Raw genomic sequence first — 27,993 nt, 5'->3', positions numbered from 1 at the left:
TACAACATTTTCTATTCTCTATGATGAGACCTTTTATTCATACATTGAAACGTAACATTCAAATCTAAAGCATATCACGGTGCAAAAACGTAAAACATACGAACAGTATCTGAATTTTGATCAGAGGAAAATTGATAATAGCGATACTGAGGTGAAGAAGTTACAGACGAGGTTACTACGCTAGAAAAGCAATATACGTTGTGGTACACATAACGTTATACATTGTGTATACCAGTTACCAGTACAACAACATCGTCAACCTCCTGCACCGGTGTTGAATTCTGAGAACAAGATGGCGGCACAACTGGCAGAACCAATGGCTGTGATCTTGTCGTTGCCTCGATGCCTACTTCGCATTCACCACACTAATTCTAAGATACGGAAGAGCTGGTGATCAGGTTGGCTGCTTTATTTTGAAGTCATCATCTCCACGAACTCTTCGTAGTTGACCTGCACAGGAAACAAACAGACAACATCGGTAATTTTCCTTTCCTCAGATACACATCTATGAAAAGATACAGGTTCACCGAGACCTTTATGATTCCTATTCTCCGTATGCAAAAGTATATCATAAACACTAAGAAAAGATAAACAATGACTTTCTGCCATTCCTGAGTCCCTAATTTCAAATATTTTACCACATCTAACGTTAGTTGCGTGATAGTTTAGGATGATCGTATTGTTAATATATTTGCCGCACTTTCTTGGTGTTCTGTATAGTACTGTATAAAATCACTCCGTGAAGTGACAGAAAGCAGAGAGTGCTGCAGGGATCTAACCTGACCATCTCCGTCGATGTCAGCCTCTCGGACCATCTCATCCACCTCTTCATCTGTCAGCTTCTCTCCCAGGTTGGTCATCACGTGACGCAGCTCCGCGGCGCTGATGAACCCGTTGCCATCCTGTATAATTTCGGCAGGGAAAGTGTTAGACAATTTGAGAATGTTAACCTGCATTAACATTAATCCGTTGGGTTACATAAATCCGCCACTTGTGAAAAACAATGGTCTTGAGAGTCTCTCTAGTGCATCAACCCCGAGGTATGCAAAGTTTTGATATAAAGGAGTGCATTATACTTGGGGATGTTGGTTTGGAGATCTATTTGGACGTATATTTTCAGGGTGGTGGAATTATGTATACCCTGCTTGGCGGAATTATGATAGTAGAGTGCTACATCATCAGCTGTGTCAGAGAAAAACCGGAACATTTCAGACTGAGTTAAAAGAGATAAATGACTGGAATGCTATCTGCTAGTGTGAGACGTGTTAAAACAACAGAATTGCAATTGAAAGAGCTTTTAATCAAAACTTTAATCCCTTTGTTAAGTATAATGGCAACTTTGAACGTAACGGAAGGAAGCTGGCATGTCAGGACTTACATTTACAGCCCTGGAAAAGGTATATCTTATTTGAGAATCATATGTTGAATATTGCATCCTAAAGAAAGAACTACAAAAACACGAGTTCGCAAGCGCGACCTCTAATGTGTTGGTTGGAGATTTTTTTCAGGCTCAGATAGACCGATAAACTTTCAAAATAACACCAGTACCTTATCGAACACCCGAAATGCTTCACGAATCTCTTCTTCCGAGTCGGTGTCCTTCATCTTCCGGGCCATCATGGTGAGGAATTCTGGAAAGTCTATGGTTCCGTTTCCGTCCGCGTCTACCTCGTTTATCATATCCTGCAAATTGGCATGTTGGGATGGTTGTCTCGGTTTATATAAAACCCACAGTTTCATAATACATGTACATTACAGAAGACAGATTTTATTGCAACTTCAAGATTTTCTAATAGTCTGTATTTGTATGTTGGGTACACCGTTTTCGAGGTCTGGAAATTTAAGGTGTAGCTTTTAAATAACGTACCTGAAGTTCAGCTTCGGTTGGGTTCTGACCCAACGACCTCATGACAGTTCCCAGCTCCTTTGTGGTGATGGTACCGTCCCCATCTTTGTCGAACAAGGAGAAGGCTTCCTTGAACTCAGCGATCTGCTCCTCTGTCAGTTGGTCAGCCATGTCTATGTAGGTAAAGGGAAGGGTATATAAACAAAATTACTACTGTCCTGATGCAAAATTCGTGCTTGCAGTAATCATGCAAATTTCTAATGAATGATGCTGCCACTTGTCTCATCAATAATTTTCTGTGAAATTTCTGACCCCTACCCCGTGCCCCTCCCCCTGAAGAATGGATTTGTCATATTTCAAAGTCGGGTAATGAGCGTTTACATTCCATGCTTGCTCTGCATCTGAAGGATGTAAAAATAGAAATAGCAAAATGTTGTACAGCTCTGACCGAGGAGCTTGAATAATCCTGATTGCTCTGACTTAGACTTAAGTTTACTAAAGAAAACTACAAATCATCCAACGATGTATTCTACCGGGCAGACCTCTCCTAAACCTTGTGACTGCATACATTTAGCTAACAATTATAACGAGTAATAATATCAGACCATCATCGGGGCCATGTTATTCTTTTCTTGCCAAAGTGACAAAATCTGAATGTCATTGATAGCAATTTAATTCATTTCTCGTTGTTTCTCTGACAAACAAAATGGTGGTGGTAACGCGACAGAGAAAACCGGTCTTGCAAGTTGTACAAATTACGCACACAGCAGTACTCTGTTTACCGTAGCAACTAACACTAACGCACCTGATTAATCCTTCAATCCCCACAAGACAAAACTATAAGGTACCTTTGTTTCAGTTGTCCTTCAGAGTATCTCTTGGTCAAAACTCTAAAACGTGGAGGCTTAAATATTCTAAAGGATAACACGTTGGTAGTCTTGAGTATATATTATGCTCTCCGGGGACCGCTCTGGCTCAGTGAATACCTGCGCTGTCGTGGTTACTATGATTACAAATGCCACTGACTGAAGGTCAGGGGTCAGTCTTTGTAAGTGACTCAATAGCGAATACTGCCTTAGATTATGTGCATGATATGGCACTTTTATGGATGGAATAGCGCTAGCACATGATCCATTCCGTTTGCCGCTCCTAAAGTGAATTACTCGACTGTAGAAGTAAAGTGACAGGACACATAATTAATTCATGCAGTGTATCACTTAGACAAAAGTGGACAGTACAACATTTTCTATTCTCTATGATTGATGAGACCCTTTATTCATACATTGAAACGTAACATTCAAATCTAAAGCATATCACGGTGCAAAAACGTAAAGCATACGAACAGAATCTGAATTTTGATCAGAGGAAAATTGTTGTTTATAATAGCCACTCAAGCTACAGATGATACCGCTACTGAAGTAGATACGGACGGAGTGCTAGAAAAGCAATATAAGTTGTGGTATCTATATATCAATCTATCATATCAGTACAACGTCACTACAACAACATCGTCAACGTCCTGCACCGGTGTTGCATTCTGGGAACAAGATGGCGGCGCAAATGGCAGAACCAATGATGGCTGTGAACTTGTGTGAACTAACCTTAACTATATCAAGTAATGGATAAAGGTCATACACGTATCTCAGCCGCAGTTGGGTTCTGACAGAGCGATCTCATGACATCTCCATGGTCCCCAGTGCTGACGCAACCTTTCCCGTCTTTGTTGAACAAAGAGAATGCCTTCTTTATCTCCGCAACTTGTTCCTCCGTCAGGTTGTCTGTCATGACTAGTTTGAACTTCGAGGAGAAACAAAATTAGTGAACGAACAATTTCAGGAGTAACATGCACAGATGCAACATAAACACCTTTATGGTCATGATATTCATTTCCTTTCTTTACTAGTCTTCCAGAGTTCTAGGTATACGTAGTCTTACAGAAATCTACATCCATAGATATATCTAAAAGGTTACGGACTAGACGTCAGAGGTGAATACAAAAGTTATGGTATTGATTTAGAGGTATACGATTCATAAGAAGCTTACACTGAAACCAAGGAAGTCCCTATAACCTCAATGCTTACAGCTGAGTATCATCATGATCAGATTCTGATAGTACAACATTCAATGAAAACAACCGTGGGCATGTAATGTATCTACAGCAAAAAGAATACAACTAATTGTACCAAGGTTTATCAGTCGGCCAGTTAATTGTACCGTTCCAAAATATAACAATCACATTTGCTTAGAATAAACGAATAAAAGACAAACGTCCCAGCAGTAATACCTTACCGAAAGTGGTGAAATTTCTCATTTCTTTTCCCAGTTGATAATTATTATACTAGTATATCTAGTAAACGCACATTCCACTTTACAATTGTTGTATTGAGCAATGGATTGTCTGAATTCACCCACGGAGCAACACTGCAAGTTGTGGTATGGACTGATCCTTGTCCTTAACTAGGCTAAACTTAGTAACTCATTGGCTAGTATGTCTACGACTACAAGCGTGTTTGTCATTCCTACATCAATCACGGTCTGGAACTGTTTGTCTCATGTAGTGTGTACCAACGTTACCATCATATTACTGTCACCAATAGCTAATATTCTTCTGCGAGTCGTTCATATTTCTTTTAATTACATGTATTTGCTACCAGCACAAAGAACTAAAGTATATAACGGTGCAAAAACTTAAAACTTACGGACAGATTCTGAACTTTGATCAGGAAAATACATTAAGGGATGTTGTTAACCATTCAAGGTACAGATAATAACAATACTGAAGAAGGTACGGAGGAATTCGAAGTTAAAACGCTAGACCGGCAATACGCTATGGTGCATATACAAGTACAACACAACATCGTCGACGTCCTGCACCGGTGTTGCATTCTGGGAACAAGATGGCGGCACAGCTGGCAGAACCAATGGCTGTGAACTTGTCGTTGTTTCGATGCCTACTTCGCATTCATCACTGTCACAAACTCATCGTAGTTGAGCTATGGAGAGAGTTGGAGTTTTAAATTTTGGTACGTCCTTTGATATATCGCAGATGTGATCGTTATAGAAATGGAACTAAGACACAGAATCCATTTATGACCTGATCACAGCCAAAAAGAATACATGTTGATGGCGTGCCTAGATATAGATCTTTCATTGCCTATGTCACAAAATAGTCTCTTTATTTATGTGTTGATTAGGAGGCCAGCATTAAGTATCTAAATTCCTACTTTTATTTCTTATTAAGCGGTGCATGATCGGTATGTTGTGGATTTTTTGATAGCACAAATAGTAATCCAATACTCTCTCCACCAATATTTTTCAAAGGTCTTCAAACATCCATGCAGCTGATTGTCTAGAAATAACGATATAGAGACTTAACATCAAGATATCGGTATTTTGTTGATGATATTTCAACAGCAAGAATATTTTATACTCTTTCCACCAACATTTAAAAAGAATAAAAATGTAGCTGATTGTCTAGAATAACTGACGCAGAGACGTCACATGGTCCTTACCCGTCCATCTTTGTCAACGTCAGCCTCCCTCATCATCTCCTCCATCTCCTCATCTGTCAGCTTCTCCCCCAGGTTGATCATGACGTAACGCAACTCCGCCATACTGATGAAACCGTCACCATTCTGAATACATGGAGAAAGTTTCGCATTCTTCAGAAAGTGTCTGAATTCCATCATCAATGAAAACTGCCATTCAATGCTGTGCAATCTGCATAGGTTGAGATAGTTTCGCAATTTTTAGAAAGCATCTGAATTCTGTCATTTGCGAAGACTGCTTATTGAAGCTGTGTCATGGAGTAGCTTCACTTACTGCATACATTGACATTATCACCAGATTGCTCGTAGCTGTAACTTGACACGGCAGAACTGACATCTAATATTACAATTATTAGCAACGATTAGAAGTATATCCAAATTTTAAGGACAGCAAATAGACATACAGTATGCCAAGTCTAAATGGGAAAACTTATATCTGACCTCGATACAGCACTATGAATTGAAATCTTCAAGCAGAGGTTTGAAAGGAAGATATTGTGACATCATTTTGGCTTGTTGTGTCCGAGACAATCAGAAGAAAGTCACAATCTTTCCCTAGCTCCAACATCTGCTTGCCAATGGATAGTCTATGTATACCACATTTTGTGGTGACTGTTCGTCCCTGAGAAAGTGTTTGATGACGCAATACCCTGTCAAACACTCGGAACGCTTCCTTCAACTCTTCGTCTGCGTCGGTCTCCATTTTTCGCGCCATCATAGTGAGGAATTCTGGGAAGTCTATGGTTCCATTTCCGTCCGCGTCAGCCTCTTTCACCATAGCCTGCAGGAGAAGTAACGTAGCCTCATAAAAGTGCTTGAAAATGGCACCTCCTGGACAAAACGTCCTCTGCTCAACAATCATGTATGCCGTAGTACTGTCTGTTTATTTTGTAGTTCACCTTTTTCCTTGCATCTATTCGGAATACAAAAGTTATAGGGATATATATATAATTCGGATGATGTATAATGCGGTATATCATTATATGTAAAAGGTCATGTAGCTTTACTGATAAAAATTATACGTGTGGAAAATTGTACAACAATGTCATATTTCCCTATGGAAGTAGCAGAAGGAAACGTTGACAGGCAACTGTCTCTTGCTTGTGTGCCAACAACTTTGTTCACTGTCATGGAACCTCATCTTGTGTTCGAAGTAGTCATAGTACAATACTAAACTTTCTTCCAACACTAAGGTTTACACGGGCCAAGTCTTCAACGACTACTGTCGCCTTCTTCGTTAACTTTTGTTATAACTATGCAGATCAGGTAATGGATAAAGGTCATACACGTATCTCAGCCGCAGTTGGGTTCTGACCAAGAGACGCCATGACAGTTCCGAGGTCTCCAGTGGTGATGCAGCCCTTCCCGTCTGTGTCGAACAAAGAGAAGGCCTGCCTTATCTCTGCAACCTGTTCCTCCGTCAGGTTGTCTGCCATGGCCAGTTTGAACTTCCAGGAGAAAGAAGATGAGTGAACGAACAATTTCAGGTGTACTAGAGTAACTAGAGTAACAATGATTACGGTTATATTGTTTGTTTCCTTTCTTTTTATACCCTTTAGTAGTCTTCAAGAGTTCAAACAAACAATCATATTCCACATCACAAAAATAAACATCCATAGATATAGATATATATTATTGATTATGGACTTATTTAAAACTTTATTGATTGTATCTCACCGGAGTAAATCCGGAAGAATGACGATGATGATGATGATGGACTAGAGGTCAGAGGTGAATACAAAAGAGAGTAACCAATATATAATATACGATTCATTAGAAGCTTACCAATGATGAAACCAAGGAGGTCCCTAGCTATATATAGCTATAATATCATTGATGTAAACTCTTTACAGCTGAGTATCATCAGATCTTCTGATGATGCGCCAGTCAACGAAAACAACTAGGCATGTAATATACCTTCAACAATAAGAATGAAAAATAATTGTACCAAGGTTTATTGTACCCTTCTAAAATACAACAGCCACATTTGAATAAAATAGATAAATGAAATACATGTACATCCTAATAGTAATACCTAGCGTACCAAAAAGCGGTGAAATTTCTCACTTCTTTTCCCAAATGATAATGATTATACTATAGTAAACAAAATGGTGGTGCTGTTGTATACAAGTGGTCTAACAACTTGTACAAAGTAGTGTTTTGTTTGCAGACACAGAACAGTAACCAACACTAATGCTCACAAAAGCCTACAAGATCCAATACCTTCGTTTCAATTTCGTTCACGGGTTTCCTTGCTGGCACCTTGGGTGAACTTGATGCTTCTTTGCTCAGTAAGTGCCAGTATCCTTTAGTGCTGCTGTAAGTTGTCTATGTCTGCATCTCCCATGGCAACCGCTAGGATAGCCCTCCGGCGTAATACTCCAGATTAGCAGGCAATCGAGTTACTGGCTACGTTACAAATTTATCAAAGACACACACCGTACAAACACGTACATAACCCTAGGCGCTATGATGATACAAGCAAAAAAGCCTCGGTTGAATTGAGCAATGGCTTGTCTGAATACACACATTTAACAACACTAAAAGTGGCGATAAGGACTATTCCTTGGACGTAACCTGAATGAACTTAGTAACCCATTGGCTAGTATTTCCTCATGCTTGTTTGTCATTCATCCATGGTCTGGAAAATGTCTGGCTCTTGTACCGCTTACCAACCTTACCATTGTATTACTGTCACTTGGAAACTATAGCTAGCATCCTAATAAGCCTTCTTCGAGTCGTTCATTCGAAATCTGCCTGGTTTTGATTTTGTGCCTTTTCAGTTTGTGGTCTTTCCTTACAGGTGGATCATTTCCTGTTGAGGCATATTCTATTCATTTTACTAATGATGTGTATGTAGGTAATTTTGCAGTTTCCCAGCGTCTATCTGGCTTTGCTCGCTGAAGCGTATATCCTAACGCCTATTGCTGATGTGGCCGTTAAATTTTTCTTCGTTTGGTCACACAGCTATTGTCTACATGACATATGATTCTTATTTTATTTGAATGTTTATCATGTGTATGGCGTAAAAGCGAAACTTATAAGGAAATAGACATTAGTGAAGAAAACTTCAAACACTAATTTACATATCACAAAAAGAGACACGTAAACAGCCAGAGGTTTCAGAGTTAATCTTATTTATTGTCAAGGTATGAAAAGCTATCCTTACTGGTCAAGTCATACAATGTTTAGCTATTGCCCTATCATTAACGTCATGCACTACTATCATGCATTCATCGTGTGTCAATCAAAATTATTCCCATCTAAACATTTCTCCCACTGCTTACAAGTTACACATTCATATTCAAACCCATCCTTGGTGCTTTTAGAAAGGATCGACTCGCTCGATTGCTTAAAAGGTAAATATCACTACTTCTATCGCTACGTGTTTATCTTATTGCCTGAAGGACAGCCATGCTTGCATCGTAGAAATATCACGTCTGGAGAAGACCTTGCAACCTTCATATATGTCTCAGTAATTCTATATAATCTTAAGTTTGTAAAGACATCCGACATGTCGTGTCACTACCCTTGTAGTAATATGGACAGTATCGTCTTCCTTGTCAACTTTGTGTAATCCAGTCCCTCTGGAAAGTGTTGGGGTATATAACATATCACACCAACAGTTCCCGTAATGTACAAAACGTTCCTAGTGCTGCCTAAAGTTTACTTCTAACTCAACAAGTGCTCGGTCATGCCTTTTATTATCATTTACCATAGTAGTACAGGGTTCAAGTTCTTTGAAGTATGAAAGTGAGGTTATATACATTATAGAGTGTAGTCAAAAAGTACAGTAAGTGAAACGTGGTCCATCCCCACAGAGAAGCTAGTTGCCAAATCAAGTTCTCTTGCCGAGTTACTCTTTGTGAGCCATTTATTCAGATGGCAAATGTTCATACACGGTGTAAGAAAGGGGTTGTTGGGCTTCTTACAAGTCCACCCTGAAAATGTATCCTTTCTGTGAATGTTGTTTTCATAGACAAAGAATAGTATAAGTTATAACAAAACTCAAACTTGGTACATGAAACTCGATTGTGTAACTGTCCCTATTGCTTATCCACGGTGTTTTTCATATCTTGCTTAATCGGTGAAGAAAGTCTCGCGACTTTAACACTTGCAAAAATGGGTGGAAAATACATTACGTAGAAACCGTCAGCGACATCCTACACAATGAACAGACATTCTCCCGTTGTTGCTTCCCAATATGCATCGCAGCTCCCTGTTACTAACACCTACTGGTAGCATCTCGACTGTACAGAACGTAGCCCTTCAGTTATCAGCATAGCCACTGCGGTGCATTTGTTTCGAACTCCCAATCTCAATGTACACTCTTTAGAAATGATTCCAACAACATGACAGTGGTAGGCATGTAGACGCAATTAAAGCCAACCTAAAGTCGCATTCGAGAACTTTCCTTAATCATTTAAAACAGGCCGACAACAGGGAAATGCAAGATGGCTGATCGACACAACTTCACAACTCAGAGCTGCTGTTGCATGCTGGGAAACAAGATGGCGGCAGAGATACCCCATTCCTACTTAAGAAAGGTGAGATGGCTGAAAGGTAGGCGGCGGCTTTATTTGGAAGTCATCATCCTCACGAACTCCTCGTAGTTGACCTGCAGAAGAAAACAGAATAGAACGTCGCCGATGAGAACTATTCTTGAACATCGCGTATGTACTTGAGGAATGAAAGAGTAAGAAAAGAGCATTAGATAGGAATGAAAGAGTAAGAAGAAATACAAAATTCACAATATGATGCTTACTGTAGACATACACAGGAGAACCTTAAGCCTCTCCACAAAAAGACTTTGAATAATTGTTAGTAATAAAGGACGCTGGTTAAGATTAACAAAAAAGATACCATGGTCATCTATCTGAACTCCGTAACAGAAAGGACAAGAAACTATGAATAAATTTATTGGAATTTTTTCAGTCTCCAGGGACGATTTATAGAATCAACTTTGTTTTTGATATCAGCATTCTGCTTGCCACTTGTCAGAGATGCTATCAATTACATTTTATCTGGTTGCATATGCCCCAAAAGAATATTGAATTGCCGATTGCTGTATAGCTTCGACATAGTCTATGGTCAAGGCATGTGCATGGTTGTTTATTTGTCAACTTTAAATTTACTTTTTGGCACATACATTGTGGAGCAAGGCATTAAACTGTGCAAAATCTGTTGTTTTTCTCTGACTTCTCTGACTTCTAACCCCCCCCCCCCCAAATGATTACAAATATTTAAAAAAAATGGAAAACGCATTTTGTGGAGAAAAATGAGCCAGAGGAGAGAAATAAGCCTGAAAAATCTTATATCAATCGGATAAGATATAAGGATCTTGATAACTGCTTTACGAAGGAGACAAAAACAGTCTAAAACAATGGTGTTGAGACCATGGCAAGTTAGGCAAGCTTAGGCAATGTGTTATTTTGCAACTTCATGCTTTATCCGCAGACGAAAATCTAGGGAATAGTAAGATTCAAAAAAATATGCATTGCTTGGGCCCAATACGCTTCATTGACTTTCTGCTAGTACTTCTGAGATAACCAAATGTGTCATATTTCTACAAGCACTGTTATTATGCCATTTCATACACCCTTTCATCCTCTATTACGTCACCATTTTCTAGCTTGGAGTCATCATCGTTACGAACTCTTCGTAGTTGACCTATAGGAAAATTAGAATAGAAAACAGTCGTGAGATTTAGTGGTGTGGCCCATTGTTTGAAGGCCTCATGATCAGTGCAAATGGCAGGCATTGAGTTGAAGCCGAATATTACAAGCAAAGCTGAGATACAGAATGGCAATGGTAGCTACAAAACGTAATCGAAATTTCATGCTTTTTTATAATATAAACGACTCCCTTCACCTTCACCATATAATGAGGATTAGTTTTTGATTGTAAGAAAAATTACGAAACTGCATATGCAGATTCATAACAGTAGGGTTAAAAATAGATTGAAATGTAGTGCACTGAAATCATTGAAAATTGAAAATTATAGTTTTGTATCCCCAAAAAGATGCATCCATGCAGCCTATAAAACTGTCCAGGTCTTCCTCTGTGTGTATGTGTGCGAAGGAGTTTATGTTAGTATGTTTTCTTCCTTGCTTCAGTTTAGTATCTAATAGACTATCCTTCACTCTTTCAATCTACATATATAGACTAGGTTATGATAAACTGTGTTGACGATGCTAGACTTATGTAATTACAGATACAACAATACATGTACTTTAAGATACTATAACATGGGCCACCATAACCCCATTTCATCCCAAACTACAGAAAAGATCCCCGGCACCGAGATGTTCAAACTAACACTAACCTGGCCATCTCCGTCGATGTCAGCCTCTCGGATCATCTCATCCACCTCTTCATCTGTCAGCTTCTCTCCCAGGTTGGTCATCACGTGACGCAGCTCCGCGGCGCTGATGTAGCCGTTGCCATCCTGTATGTGGGATGGGGAGGGGGGCAGATAGGGAGGGGCACATTTCCAAACACTATATCAGCGACAGCTACATTGCATTGTTGTAACAGTGTGACAGAACATCATGGTTCCGGTTTCCTTAAAATTGAAGCTCAACTGTGTTGGTAAATGACATGATGAATGAAGAGTAAACTTTACAAAACGAACACTGAGTATTGCGTCTTACAGAAAGGACTTAGAGACGGGGGGATCACATGTTACTGGCATGTCTCGGAAGTAGCAGTACACGAGTCCATTCCGTCAGCAGAGAATTTGAGTAGGTCGCAATTCGCATAAGTGTTGGTTTTGTATCTTCATTCATAATGTCTCCAGTTACTTTCAGAGTAAGTTGAGGAAGAATAGACACCCAGGGTTGTCAGGCAAAGTGGAGAACCGTGGAGAGATACTTCCAGGAGATGTTAGACTGAAGACATTCTGCAGTAGAATATGTTCGTGGTGAATGTTAGAAAGAAGGTCAAAGACATGATAGCCACCCAATAGCCCAGATGCGGAATACATGTACATGTGCATGTGACATATGTTGTAAAAAGGTTACAAAACTTGACAAGGCATCAGAACCTTACCGTACCAGTACACCACTCTACGTTAGGCACCTTTCATCCCTTGTGTTCTCGTTGATTGCGACTATGTAACATACAGTAATAAAATACCTTGTCGAACACTTTAAACGCCTCACTCAGCTCTTTGGCCTGGTCCGTGTCCTTCATCTTATTAGCCATCATGGTGAGGAATTCTGGGAAGTCTATGGTTCCATTTCCGTCCGCGTCTACCTCGTTTACCATATCCTATACCAAGTGTGACGTAAGTTCATAAGACATTAGTCGCTGCCCAATATAACCTCACCTTGTCGAAAACTAAGAAGGCCTCCCTTAGTTCCTCTTCGTCATCATGTTCTTTCATCTTTTTCGCCATCATTGTGAGGAATTCGGTAAAGTCTATGGTTCCGTTTCCGTCCGTGTCGACTTCATTGATCATATCCTACCGTTCAAGAATCAGAGACGGGTGGTGTGGGTTAGTCCTCCGATAAACCAATTCCCATCGATACTTACTGTCTGTCTTCCCCACAGTAGCACCTGGGCACCACCTGCTGATAATGCCTTTTGTAGTTAATCTGTAAAACCTCGACTCTATGGCCCGATTTACACACGAGTCGACTCGGGACTGTGCAAGGAGCAACCTAGGCAACTCAAGTAGCGTTTTCTAGTAGGAAAACTCCACTTGAGCAGCCCAAAGCTCCTCACACACAGCCCCAAGATGACTTCAAAAACTTGTGTGTAAATCGGGCCTATGTGTAGAAGAGTGAGCTTGCTCGTACCATTGACTGGCCATGTCTCCCCTGAAATGATTACAGCTGACGGACATGGAAAACTGAATGTTGATGCCATCTCCAAATCGATGCGTCTAATTGTATCTGAAAAGATAAAGGCCATGTCTTCAATAACGTCTTAGATAGAGAATGGATAGAACGTCCTTCACCGACCTTATCAAAAACTCTAAACGCCTCCCTAAGCTCCTCTTCTGTATCTGTCTCCTTCATCTTCTTCGCCATCATAGTAAGGAATTCTGGAAAATCTATGGTGCCGTTGCCGTCTGCATCAACCTCGTTAATCATGTCCTGTGGAGGGAACAGTTAGTTTTACAGCACAGGATGCGCGTTGGACATGTGGGATGTACCGACGAGCCGGCCTTCAAAGAAAGAAAGAAAGAAAACAACAAAAAATGCATTCAATCAGTTTTAACACAGAAAAGGGGCTGCGTTAACGACCCAAAGATGAAGGCCTGAAAACAATATTAAGAATGCGTAAAAAAAACAGGGCAGCATTAATCATGTACGAAAGATACATGACATGTACGGAAATTAAAGTAAACAAGCTGATGCAAATAAACATAGTAGTAAACAAATGCAAAGTACGTTTTCATGATTTCTCGTAAAACGTGATGCAAACATATAAATGTATAGAAAATGTCAACACGACATACATTAACAATAAGACTATTCAAGCCCCGGTTACACATAGCCGACCATGGCCCCCGACTACTAGCTAACCAAGCAGTCTGACCAGTTGTAGGACATGCATATCTTTCATAAGGCGCCAACCATCTCCCAACCATTTCCCAACCAGTACATGGCTTACTCCCGAACGAGCCCCTAACCACTCCCAACCATGGTTGGGGGAAAGTCGCGAGGCCTTGTTCGGCTATGGGTACCCGGTGCTTTACCGATTATTACAAAGAAAATCATCTATTGTTAACTTCGAGATCGCGTTTATAATAAATCCCTCGAAGCTTTGAGACCGGCATCTAGCAAACGGGTGCGAATTTTGTTCCTCGATAAATCAGGAGTTGGTCATTAAAAATTTGGTGCCACGTCATATTCAGACGACTATCTTGCAATATTCAAAAACACCAATGATACATCCATTGACATCCATTGAGTAGTCGCATATTGTGTATATTATAAACAGCAAGGCGCTCGGAATATTGGTATGGCACTCTTATTCATGCATATTTGTCAGAGCAACGTCAACATAATCAAGCATTATTGTCTCAACACAATTGTCATGATCTGTCAAATGATTCGAGCGTTACTATTTAAACCCCATTCATATCAGATTTAGAATAGAAAAACATACCTGAAGTTCGGCTTCAGTTGGATTCTGACCCAGCGATCTCATGACAGTTCCCAGCTCCTTTGTAGTGATGACACCATCCCCATCTTTGTCGAACAAGGAGAAGGCCTCCTTGAACTCAGCGATCTGCTCCTCTGTCAGTTGGTCAGCCATGGTTGTCTATCCCTAAGAGGATGACACAAAAAATTTAAAACTTTGGTAAGCAACACAAGTACACTACTGCTTAAATATGGATCAAATTTTTTGTATCTAGAGGGTGTAGGTTCGAACCTGACTCGGGCATATATGAGGGGTTGCCTTCGTCATTTCGGATGGTGACGTAAAGTGCCCAATACACAACGGGAAGCTTCGGGCTTAGTCTCAGGCGTGGAATCCAACACTCATCAAGAAGATTACAGGTATCTTGGCGTTTGGGGCTTCATGTAGCGAAGCACACTGTACCACAACTAGCTAGATAAAGAAAATATCATGCTTCACCGCAGTTAAAGATGACTGCTTTGCCCATACAGAAATAGATACAAAGGATTGACCATTCAAAGTGTCCTGAACAAAACGTAAACATCTCCTGAATGGAGCTTCTTGGCATCTCCCTCCGTCAGTGTGCTGTATTTCATTCTGCCATGGTAATCAAATTTGAACGTGTTAACGGAACGATAACCATAGTTAAGTTCATTACGTAGCTCATGAATCCAAATACCGATAGATAGATTACCAACGTGCAGGAAATACATTAGCAGCAAAATTTGCTGTCACTGGATTTGATTTGACAAATTCGTAAAGTTATTCTATTTATATTGTTTCTAAGATTGTATCTTTGTGTGTGAACTAAAGCAGCCGATACTAACATAGAGCAGTACAAATAGAAAATGAGATAAAGGAGTAATGTCAGCAAAATAAAACACCGGCCATTATGGTTAAGAATGTAGCTGTAAAATATCAGTTCGAATTAAAGAAAAATCTAAAAACAGTACTACAGAATTCGCAATGACACATGAGTCTTTTATTAGCAAGTTACGAAATGATTGAAATGGTCGGCCGTGATATAACTACACATTGCTTCAATCGCGAAATGCTTCGTTCACTGTGGAGTTCGAATCACACGTACGTCGCAAAGTTCAACCACTTTCTATCACAGTATACGTAGAGCCTTATTGCTGCACATTATGCATCGGAGCATCAATAATGTACGACGAGATGTGTGCAGATTACAGGCGACTGGCTTGACTTCGGTCTAACGAGCATATTCATCACTGTATCAACGTTGTGAAAAGTCGCTGCAGCGATAATAATGTTGTCAACATCGTTACTACTCTATTTCTAATAGAGATGTAATGTTGGAACTTACAAATAACTCGATTAAGTCGGTGATATTATTGCAAACTTTGTTACTTGTAACAGTTTAAACATTTTTGATTTCATTTCTTGGAATGCTTTACTAATAGGCAAAATGGTGTCGTGGCCTTCCGGCCTCTCTTACGGTTAAATAAGTACTTTGAAGCCAACAATTTTTGGATAATTCTAGCAACGTCCGTTCTTTGAAGCGATTACCATAAAAGGTAATAAAAGGCCGCTGTGACGGATCATCCCAAGAGAGTAGTGAGAGGTTGATTAGGAGAGATTACAGGAAGACAGATCGATGTTGTTGGTTTTTCAGAACATGCCTGATGTTTTGTTTCTCTGTGCTTTTCTTTCGATCTCTTCATTTGCAATTGTAAATTATGATGCTTTTAATCGCCGTCTCGATACAATGTTTCGGTTTGAGCTACTTTCGAACTCTATTTCCCAGTCCCTACATAAGATGTCGCAAAGAGCCACCGGCACCAAAGTTGACACCCTGAATTCAAACTGTTCAACTTATTTCTGTCCAATAGAATAGTTTAAAATGTTGTGGAAAACAATTTTTAGTACAAAGTTTAGTTTTCTAATGAAACAGAAGAAGTATCTAAAAATCTTAAGACCCTATCTTGAAAGGATCTCGGATTTCTACTGCTCCGATGTCCTCCGACAAAATGATATCTCCTAATGTGCACCTCATTTCCTTACGGATGGTCCTCGGGGTGCTTTTTCATACTTGGTGCGCGAATTCGCAGGTAATTTGGGGTTCAGGGGGCATTCTAAGATATTGCTGGTGTCTTGAAATCTCATTAGAATACGACGATGTGTCATCATGTATGGACATGTGGCTAAAATCCTTCTGAAATGAGTTTAGGAATATGAAATGCGAAACATGAACACTTATTTTATGCTCAATTTGCCGTAAAGACATTAGGTAAACTTTTTCAACCCTTGCCCCCGAAGCGACAGCCCGTATGAACAGAGCTGGCGATTTAAAAGGCTTCAATTATTATGTCGTAACGGCGATTAGGTAATTGGTCTTGCACCAAGAAAAAAGGGACACACTGAATGTTCCAGAAATATAGCTTCTGTGTGCTTTTCTCCGGCAATGCGTGACATTTTCCATTCATAACTTTCAGATACTGTAATAACGATACTTTCTAAATAGCTCTGTTGCATGACTCCTGATATTTATCTGAGCCATTGGGGGGGGGGGTGACGCCAGGGGTGTGTTAATGGCGTTATATACAGAACCGTACATGCATTTATTCCACGGATGACATTTTGTAGCGTGCAAGCATATCCTATACCTTTAACCTTATAAACGTTACGGGCATGTCTGAGTGTAAGTCGTTCGTGGTGAGCTTACGTTCGTGTGTCTTTTTCCTACATTCTTGGTATACTTTTCTATTACATCAAAGCGTATTTGTAAGCTGATGAGATTTCTAGAACACTTTGACAGCAACATAAATGTTCGCCGCCTCTGCGAATCTGAGATGAGCTCTTTCTATGGCTTTGTTAATCACCAGGGGATTCTGATTGGTAACCCGAATAATCAATATAATCATTATTATGTATGCCCTTTATTCTATTTGCATTGCCTTCTTTCAAGTTACCTGCATACAGTACACTAGAGGGTACTTTACTGATTGCACATATTCATCTGAATAAATAATAGATGTTTTTGTGTATTTAAAACAGGTGCGTTAGTAATGAATTATCTTCATGCATCAGCCACTCATTGAAATTTGTTTCGAGTTTGTATCAAAAATCACCCGTTTGTATAGATATCTATGACAGCAAAGATTAAGATTATACATTCATTCTTCTTTTCTTCTTCTTCTTATACATTCACCACATTGAGCTAAATGCATCTTGATGTTGGATAAGAGAAAATGAGCACCTAGACGTTCAGACTACATGAAGCGCAATCAAATCATTACTTTCCATTATTTGGGTGTGGCTTGAATTATTCGAAAAAATTGCACAGACATCGAAATCGGCTTAAATCACGGGTGTAATTGCCTTGCATGAAGTAATCCGTGCACTTTTCTTGTTGTGTATTAAGTATTTTTCATGAAGTCAAAGTTGATCGCATAAGAAACGATCTAACCAATTCATACAGATTTGAATATGTGGATAATCTCTGCAGATCTGGACACCCCAAAATTGATGCACGTGTGCGAGAAAAACATTTGGCAAAATGTTGCCTTCATTTACGACATCTAAGTGGTCAGGGAGGTTGAACAAATGACTGAACTTGCAGAACATGGTGTACCAAACAATAAATTCATTATTTTTGTTATTTCACATCTTTGACTTTTGAAGACTTTTGTTCATCCGGTTCCCTATATTCAGTGCCATTTACGGCCTACATTTGCTCATTTTGCAGCTTCTTTGTAGCAATATGATTTCCAGTATGGTTTCAAACTTTTTGGAAGTGTGGCTTTATATAACAAAGGAGAAGTCAAACCCTTCATTAGTTATAGACTATTACTTTTCTTTATAATCTAGTTTAGCCGCTTTTCTACCTATTTTGTACCCTGTTCTTTTATCTATGTAATTTGAAATTAGCCTTCGGGCAGGACTTTGCAATAAACTTATTAGCTATAACGGAAATTGTGACTTAAAAGGAAAAATATGCTGCATTGTTAGCTAAATGTACGAACGTGGAATACTTAATTCCTGACACATTTGGCAAATGATTCGGAACGGATGCCATTAGTTGTATTACTCACTGAAATACATAGAGCCAAATCTTTAAAATGTTCAGTAAATCAAAAACGCTTTTATACCATTTTCGATACCAGCATCATGGCTAGTTTCTTATGATAGTTGCAATTTCTCGCTTTTAAAAATGTATCTCCTGTGATTTGAGGGCAAATTGGCCATACTAATGTCGTTATCTTGCCTGATGTGCTTTGCAAACACAGATGAATTGGATTTCAACTCCCGGGCATGGCGGCTGAAAAACCCGGCACCATACGGAATATGTAGTTAGGGCAAAAAGGGTTTGGAAACTAGCAACAGCTTGCATGGCATCTACTGCTAATTTCAGAATGCGGCGTTTAGTGGGTGCGATATCACGTATATTCACAAACTGAAACGCCCCAGTCGTGGCCGTGGTATGCCCATCACAATAGTAAAGGCCTATAAACTCGTTATATCGGCCTGCGAAAGCGCAGCGTCAAAGGGAGGCTTGCCAACATTTCCATTTAGATTGTGCCGTGGGCCCATGCAGCTAACGGGTTGAAGGTGGGAGTCGTACGGTGTCACTTTCAGCGTGTGTTGCTTTTCAGAAGCGCATCCATCATGTTGTCCATATGGTGCTTACCAAAAGCTCATGGCTGGCATTGAAAAGTGAAAAAAATTAAACACCCTTCCCATACCAGATGGTGCATAGGGCGACGACCATCTCCAATTCAATACCCCCTGGGCCACGCAACCTTGTGCAATCACTACAGCAGGGGGCTAGTCACCTGACAGTGGTGTGTGTTCAACTACCATACCCTCCTCCCATATGCTGAAAACTTTTCTAAAATGCAAACATGTTTATGTTTGTAAAAATGGAAGTAAGTACGTGTGAAATATGAAAGTTTATTTGGACATAAGCGTCAGAAAGTATTCTCCAGGGCCACACGGAAATTTCCTGAAAGTTCCTAACCCGTCTTTTGAACATATCGTGTACTTACAGTATTCTACATGCTTCTAGCTTTCTTTACGATTCCTTCACACGTGCACTTTCTGATTTTGTTGTTGTTGAAGTTAGCGCCACGCCTATTGACATTTCATAATTCATTTCGTAACTCGAGATTAAAAAGACAGCTCATCATCTCTCCATCTCATTTGAAAACTTTGATGATTATCGTAAGTGATTGCTTTTCAATTAAAGTGATTTTATGAAGTGGAACACACAACCAATCATCCCTACTTGTCTGCCTTTCAATACGCCACAGAAAACAAGGGCCGCGTTTTCACGTCTTAATTAAATTGTCCATCACCTGTCACCATGGTAACAATGACGTAAGTACCAAACGGCAAGTGCAGGTGTTGAAAGTAAAATTGAAATAGCGTGGCTGAAAGGCGGGGAGATTTCGGATTTACCTTGCATCAGATGAATCCTTTGAAAATATGTGAATCTATTAGTCTTGTCTTTAACAACAAATGAAGTAACTTTGAAACCATTATCTATAGATTCCTTTCGAAACCTTCATTCTCGGGCTGTAGTGGGCACTTTTAGAAAACTACATATGACTTTTGCCTACACGAAAAATTGGGGCAAGGGAAATGCTAAACAAGGAAGTCAGAATTACGATGAACAAAAATAAACTTAGAAACACAAATAGATTACCAGGAAATAATAAACTCAAAAAGGAGCTACAATGATAAAACAAAAAAGATGACAAAATATTCTGTCAACACCCAAAGTCCTCAAGACTGCAGTAAAAATTGCGGACGGAGAGGGAATTTATGAGCGATGAATCCACCGTCAAACACCTTGATGCCCCAGCTATGATTCACCAAAGTAATTACAAAGTTCCCGATAGTTTCGCTCATTATTCATTGCATAAAACACGAAGAATCTCCTTGACATGCCTTTAAAATGCATTTCAGTGCATCATTCAGTCTAATGTTACTCTAGTTTTATTCCATCTCGGTATGTATGTTTTATAGATCATTAGTATACATAATACACAGACAATAACATATAAAAGTTGTATTTATTTTAACTCATATATTTGCATAATCGTAATGATTCCACCATTTATTCTATTGACATATTTTGAACAATACGGCAATATTGAGCTCATTAATGATGACATACATGTTTGTATTGACTTGTATTTTATGTTCGAGTCATTAATTCACAACAAGTGTGTACATGTGAATATGGCCATATCACCTTAAGATAAAAACATAGCCTTGTAACACATCACTCTAATGTGACAAAATATGATATCACCGTAAAATAGAAATAAAAAATATGATAGGATAAGAATGAAATAGATGAAATCAAATCAATATGATATAAAATAACAATACAAGAAAAATACAATTGTATAACACATCATTCTCATGGGACGAATCCAACGACTAGTTTATATTCTACGCACTTCGTGACTTAGGCCTTCTGCCTTTTCAGACACAGCCCACCGCGCCTGACGTGAATATCTTTATCCCCTTGTAAAAATCACCACATGTCTCTTGGGTATCACAGAGAAATGTCGATACGCGCTGATCGTATCTTGGCACGTATCTACGTGCCTTTGTCCTGGTGAAGGTATTACACCTGGCTGCGATAAAACACCTGGCCTTTCTTTGTAGTCGCGCAATGAAAAGGTCTGTTGGGGCGGGTGAGTGAAATGTCAAAGATCAAGATATGCATCGCGAAATTATCTAAAGCTTCGGGTCTCGACAACTGTCGTTATTTCCCAAGACAGATGCCTTTGTACATCTCTTGAAGGACATGATATTCGTAGTGGAATAGAACGGTTCTTATCATTGCATGCATAACGATATTGTATGGACACGCATAAGCAATCGCGTTCGCCAAAGGCTCTAGCCTGGATGCCAGGCTGTTTCGAGGCCCACACAGGCCAACTCCTTGGCTCTAGGGCCAACAAGCCCCCAAGGAAATTTTACAACATGCCCACCGATCTGAGTAAGACCCCGCGCGATAGATATTATACAGATCGGGGGTCTGGTATCCAGGAACCAAAGTCAAAGCTCTGGATTACTAAAATATTCGGGTTCATCACCGCTATCTTCTAAATAAGTCGACGTCCTTACGCGTATGAGAAATGCACGAAAATAGTTACGTTGGTTTGCATACTATCTCCTGAGCGGCAAATAATGGTTGAATAGTTTTGCATGCACCGGCTTCAGTTTCGATGCTATGCAAAAAGTGTGTCCGATAGAAATACGAGACCCTCTATGTGCTCAGCAGACGACGCTGGTGGTCTAGAAGAAAATTAAGAAAAGCAATAGTTACATATACTGGATATGCTTAACACAGGAGAAAGCGGTTTTGATTTTGGATGCATTTGCTTCCTTATCTATAAGAGAAACTGCATAGGATTTGGAGTACATCGTTTTATTCGTTTGATTTTTAATAGTGGTGCGAACTTAGATTTACAAAGCTCATCGTTTCAAACCAGAATGATAAAAAAATAGCCTAGTTTTTTCGGGCACATACAGTAGATATAAAGCGTCCATCTGCTGTCCTTCCACTAAGTGCTGCCAATTAGCCATTATCAACTGGCAGATCAGCATGTTGTCTATAATATTTCTTGACAACATAATTAGTTTGACCTTTTTGTTTACTGTCAATCGGACACTAACCCCCTCTCCCCCCAACAACAAACTCGAAATGTTTACAACAGAATGTGACAAGAAGATTTTTTTAAAATTTTGTTTGACATATTCTGTAAATCGGCAATACAACACTGCACGATATATATGCAGATGTAGAACTATGTATTTACGTTTAAGTAAAATGGTACGCGGAAAACCAAGTGAATTGTACAACAACGTATTTGATTCAACTTGTAAATGCATGGTCCATATCCAGCCTTCAAATAGAGCAAATGGAAAATCGCAATATGAAAATTTCCCATGCATCGACGCAACGGGGGTTCATCTTTATGCCCTGCCATCTAATTGGGCATTATAGAAATATAAAGCGGTGTAATTTACAGGGAAAGGGCATTAAAGTTAGGAAATGTAGGCATGTAGCACGTCTCCTGCAAATTTTGTAATTCAATTTTAGAAATGGTTTCTTCGTATTCCACTATTCGATCTGAATTGCACCGCGGTCTAATCTTAACCGCCCGAATACACCCAATCTGTCTAAAGTTCTACTCGGTATTTAAGACTCCATTGCTAAATTTGCTTCGAATCCCTAAGAACAGAAAAAAAACAATTTGGTTCGTGATATTGGTTGTTTCTAGCATGTATAACCAGTAATAAGCATTTATAAAACAATCTTGCTAAGCCCAGTAGTGGTATCTCGAGAACAAGTTTATTTGGAGATCAAAGACAGTAGAATAGCGTCCAATTATAGAGTGTGTTTGATGTTTAGCATGACATTTTCCTCAGCAGAGGTTGTTATGAATAATACATACATTCATTACAAAACATACTTCAACGGACAATAGTAACATACTGAAAGAAATTGCAATAGTACAACCCAGCTTAGACTATATTCCAAAGACGAAGCTTATGCAACCAAGCAACTGATGTTTTTTTCGTTGTCTCTCTCACAAAAGAGCCCAGAACGAAATGTTAGCTGTCTTGTTAACAACGGCAGAAAATGGGATGGATTATCATTAGAATTGTTCAGGGTGAGGTTCAGATTACCATTGCAAAGCGTTAGATCCAATCACCCGGCAACTCAGCCAAACAGAAATATTGCTGAACAAAGCTGTTTTTCAGACGACTCTGCCTGTCTCATGCTATCCCATAATATTCCCCTGAAGTATCGACCGATACATTCCTTCGCTACATCAACATTCATGAGCATAATATCAACATAAAAGAAAATGTTTGTCACCAGAACAGATCGAAACTATCTTTAACTGTTCTCAAAGAGCTTTGCCTATGAGCTGACGTCATATACAACATAGCTCCTTCGTAAAACATGGAATCTGGTGTTACGTAGCTTTTGTGGTTATCACATCCCATAATACTGTGGCTTGTGTTATATTGTATAACGTTACATGTATCTCTAGTTTCATCGTCGCTATACTGTAGTAAAAAATACAACATTTACGGACCACATAAAACTGTAACAACCCGGCTACCACAGCTTTACAACACTCCTGACAATGCCTGATGTCTTTATGTTATTAGAAACAGAAGGAGAACGTACCAGGACAGATAGAAGATGATTGATCCACCAGTTCGCTGAGGCATGAAGAAAAATCATCTGCCTCCTATTCATCTGGGAATATATCACTAATTTACACCGATCTGTCTCGGGAGCAAACGGCTCATCAAAAACCATCGGCTGAAGTAAACAAATCATATAGTAATGACTTCTCTTCAGCTGAAGCTACAATTACCTTGATACAATGTGATAACTGTATAGAAAATTAATAGTATAGAATAGAATAGAATAGAATAGAATAGAATATATGGTAATAGAATCAATGCGAATACGAAACTGCTGCTTTACGACTTAAAGCAAAAAACGGGGTGTTTCATACCTGCAACTTGCAAGAGTTGGTCTGCCTTTGGAAGGGAAAAGTGAGAACTTGCCTCGCCGTGGGCTCGATTTACCGGTGAAGTCAAGACAATGGCATCTACACGGCTTTATTAATCAGTTTTCAATCAACCAATGAGGATTAAACTCGACAGCACTGCGACAGCAACCTGTTACCGCATTGCGTATGTGAGGGAGGTGCGGTGGGAGGTATTGGTATTGGGGGATACAGGGGGACGAATCGTTGAAGCAGAGGCAAGGTGGTGATTACAGGGACGCTCCAATAACATTTTGTGTGTGGGCTGAGAAAAATCCATATTTGTCTTTTCATGCAGCTGCTTAAGATTATTGATGTTCGTATTACTGCTGAATTGCTTTTTGTTGTGTATGTTTGTTCGCAAAGCCATTACTATTTGCGCATCACGCCCTCGCGCGAATAGGGTAAGGCACACGCCCTCTATTCAAATCATTATTGCCATCTAGGGCCTCGCAAAGCTAATAACACTGGCTAATAAATATTGCATCTTGCATATCTCCCGGTTGACCCATTTTTCCGTTGTGTGCTTATAATGTTTGAGTGGAGATCGATGACTCGTCGCCCACCCCCGCTGATACTGTAACTGTATCTATTATCTGCAGCTGTTCAAAATGCACAAAATTCGATACGCAAGAAAACAGTCACTCAAGCAACTGGATAGATTTTGGAAACGATCACACGTTTCAGATAGCACCTTTCGTCAGTGACTGGAAAATTTGCTAGATGTGGTATAGGGGCCGCTTTTGCCGTCAAAGATCATCTATTATTGTTGTTCTGTATAATAACAATACCATTTTCTCCTAGAGGTAATATTGGTTATACTTCCTTTAAATCGATACCATGAGAGATAATGACCTCGGTTAGAAATATAAGCATCACCCATATCTTCATTTTCCGAGTTCGTTCTAGTCTTATTCCGCATTTTTGCTCAATTCAATTTAACGCCGTTCTTAGGTTTGCTTTTTCCTTGATAATGATTTGATAACTATAAGTTCTACATTCTCATAGTGCTACTAACTTTATCCAGAAATTAAATTAGACGCTAGAAAAACTTTGTGACTTCTTTTCACATACAAGAAAGTTCATTTTTTGCTGACTACGAAGTATTGTAAACCCTTAGATATCCTCATTTATTTGGTTCAGTATGTCACTGTATTACCACATTATAACGTAGCAAAAGTTACGTACAGAAGTAGGCCATTTCATATTCCTGACATTTCTTGATCAAATCCTTGTACTATACTTTGTGTCCCCATACATGAAAATATGTTTGGTATTTTGAAGAGATTTTTCAACTGTTTACGCTATCGATTGATTATCATGCCTTACATTCTAATACAATTACCCGTGTTTATAAAAAAACATCGTGCTTTTGTCGTTCCTTACAATCACACGTGATGTCAAACAATGTAAGACGAGCTCTTTAAGTCCTGGACAAGCTATGTTGTGTTTACCTGCATGTACCCTACATATGTCAACGTATTAGCTAACAACACTTCACGCCACTGTTGTGACGGACCTGTGTCACAACAAAGCAGTACTGTACATGTGTTAAGATGTGTAGAATAGTTTTTATGAAGACAGCAAACAAAAGGACTCATTTCGTATACGCTGCATGTATTTCAGGTTATAGCATTGTGAGTGCGCGAGCAGCAAGGTAGCTTAGCGTAAGAGGCTCGTCGGCTACCATTTGGGACATGGTACTTTTCCTAAAGCTTCTCCCTTTTGTCCAGTATACGTCTGGATTAAGGCGTGTCCTGTCTCTCCCAACCACCGACTACTAGTAGAACCGGATCCTGTAAAAGCCCCCCTCCCCTCATGGTATTCCCCTATCCCTTTTTTTACGGTGGCTTAAGCCTTGTCAAAGAAGTTTTGCATACTAGAAAAGCTTGACGCTACACTTTCGTACCGCATTGCAGATACTCAAAGACACGCAGGAACATGACCCCACCCTTTCAACACTCGTGCCCCCTTTAAATTATTGATGCACCTACCCTGGAAACTCGAATGTATTCCCTCAACATTCATTACATAATAAGCCCGAGGACAAAAAGAGCAACGGACAGATACCAGTAGTGTATGTTTTTCTCGTTCTGTCGTCACATTTGCACAACGAGGGTACAATGATCTGCGTTTTTTTATTGCTTGCAGATGGGGGTAAATTAAATGCGGCTGAACACTGAATGCCGCCGGAATATCGCGGCATTACCAAAGCACCACAATAACTGCAACGAAAGTGGAAAACGTTGTCTATTGGGGAGGGAGACGCCTGGGTTTATCGGAAATCGATGGTTTATGCTGCGAGCTGACTATGGGGAAAGCTGTGGGACGATATATTTTCTTTTGACCCTGTTACAGCAATCCCCACTTGGACCAATCGCCAGGTATCCCCGCCCCTCTGTAATCTTCTACCTGTCCCATCACAGTACGAATGGCAATGGGAACAGCAGGCGTTATATATGTACACTAGTACCTAAAAAAAGAAAGCACTTACCTATCTTGTTTCTAAGACGACGGGTAGTTGCAGATAGTCTCGTGCAGGCGTTTCGTAGCAGCTGAGAAGTCGGCACGTGCGGAGAATATTCTTGCGCGGCGTACGTAAGGCGGGGGTTAGTCGGTTGCCCGGTTTTTGGCGCGCGGTTGCTACAACTGACAGGTGAACAGGCTGGTACCGCCACGGGTCAATCATGCCGGTCACGTGGTCCATTGCAGCAGACGACACAAATTGTCGATACCACATACATCCAATGAATCGGCGTTGGTCAAATCATCACCTCCTGGGTTCCCCCCTGAAAATTGCCCAGCGTGTTCCTTTGGGAGTCATTGCTGGCCGTATATTAACATAATCATGGCTGCATTGCGGGGTTTTCCTACGATTTATACTAAGCCTCACATTCTGTCACTCCCAATCCCTGAAGAAAAATCCCCACAACTTTATAACCCTATCGGATGAGGCAGCCAATAACGTTTCAATCTTGCCGACGCAGCGGTATGCTTTTTTTTTCTATTACAGATTACACGTCGCTACACTCTGATGCCAGCCATCAACGCCTATTCACTTACATCGTGAATTTTCTCCCCTAAAGGTTCAAGATATCACACCTCACTAGCTTCGAGTACTTCCAACATATGATAGTCTGACAAAACGCTGAGCTTAACGATACTACATGTGCATATCAAGGTTTACATATCTCTAGCACCAATGGTTAACGTAGCAATCCCTTTAGACTCCAGGGGGGATTTTTTTGCTGGCGTTATTGATTCCGACTTTCATTTGGAAGGCCCAGAGGAGTAAACTGTTCAGCCCGCCGAGCTCTAGTATTGATCGATGGATGATTAAGGGTTATCTCGACTTGACAGTAAATCGCAATAGAACGTTTATCGCTGGGAGCGCAGCAAAATCGGCACCCATTTCCCGCAATAAAAGATAAAATGTGACAAAGCAGCAATTTGCATCGCGCGCTATTGTATGAGGGTTTAATTCTATGTAAAACCCAAGAATTGGGCGGATGTAGTAGAATATTCCACTGCGGGGTGTTCAATTTATTCTGAATTTCATCACTGGATGAAAATAACATGTGCATATATTTCTGTGTTTGTGAGTCTTTTTTAAAAGGCAAAATTATACTATATCGCTCATTTTACGCTCGCACACACGAGCTTGTTGGGTTCTGAACCACGCTTCGCAGGACATCTATGTCGAAAGAATTGGGGCGAAGAATCATAATGGACAACCTGTCTTCCCAGCCCCCCTCCCCTCACCTAGGTAAACCTTTACAATGCTGCTGGAGGATGCCTGTATAAACAGCGATCTAAAGGCTTACGCGGTCAAAACGTTCTTGAACAGCAAGTGGAATGGCGAAGGAAAGCGGGCCTTAGGCTCGGCCATTTTCTTCTCTCCTTCACC

At 40.0% G+C, this 27,993-nt stretch overlaps 1 protein-coding gene across 1 annotated transcript; it reads right to left on the bottom strand.

Moving 5' to 3' along the window:
* Nucleotides 1-7: 7 nt before the first annotated feature.
* LOC136423419 (uncharacterized) lies at nucleotides 8-26,785 on the bottom strand. The gene is made up of 15 exons (XM_066411560.1): nucleotides 26,581-26,785; nucleotides 14,515-14,676; nucleotides 13,362-13,496; nucleotides 11,720-11,842; nucleotides 9,973-10,012; nucleotides 7,072-7,112; nucleotides 6,681-6,842; nucleotides 6,044-6,175; nucleotides 5,359-5,481; nucleotides 4,802-4,839; nucleotides 2,228-2,247; nucleotides 1,868-2,019; nucleotides 1,549-1,683; nucleotides 780-902; nucleotides 8-450 (listed from the first exon to the last, which is right to left on the bottom strand). Exons 2-15 carry the CDS (start codon nucleotides 14,662-14,664, stop codon nucleotides 409-411), a joined length of 1,416 nt encoding a protein of 471 aa, XP_066267657.1. The 5' UTR covers nucleotides 14,665-14,676; nucleotides 26,581-26,785; the 3' UTR covers nucleotides 8-408.
* Nucleotides 26,786-27,993: the final 1,208 nt, after the last annotated feature.

Source organism: Branchiostoma lanceolatum, chromosome 17, assembly GCF_035083965.1.
Source record: "Branchiostoma lanceolatum isolate klBraLanc5 chromosome 17, klBraLanc5.hap2, whole genome shotgun sequence".
NCBI classification, from domain to species: domain Eukaryota; kingdom Metazoa; phylum Chordata; class Leptocardii; order Amphioxiformes; family Branchiostomatidae; genus Branchiostoma; species Branchiostoma lanceolatum.
Note: the sequence above shows the minus strand (reverse complement) of the source record. Positions and strands in the feature narration are given on the sequence as shown.

What these genes read in the sequence shown, in the direction of transcription:
- LOC136423419 (XM_066411560.1), bottom strand. Translation starts at nt 14,664, where the DNA reads ATGGCTGACCAACTGACAGAGGAGCAGATCGCTGAGTTCAAGGAGGCC. An exon ending in GAGGATGATGACTTCCAAAT is followed by an intron (nt 7,113 to 9,972) that starts AAAGCCGCCGCC and finishes TCTGACCTCTAG; the next exon opens with TCCATCATCATCATCATCGT. An exon ending in ACGTTGACAAAGATGGACGG is followed by an intron (nt 4,840 to 5,358) that starts GTAAGGACCATG and finishes CTCTCTCCATAG; the next exon opens with CTCAACTACGATGAGTTTGT.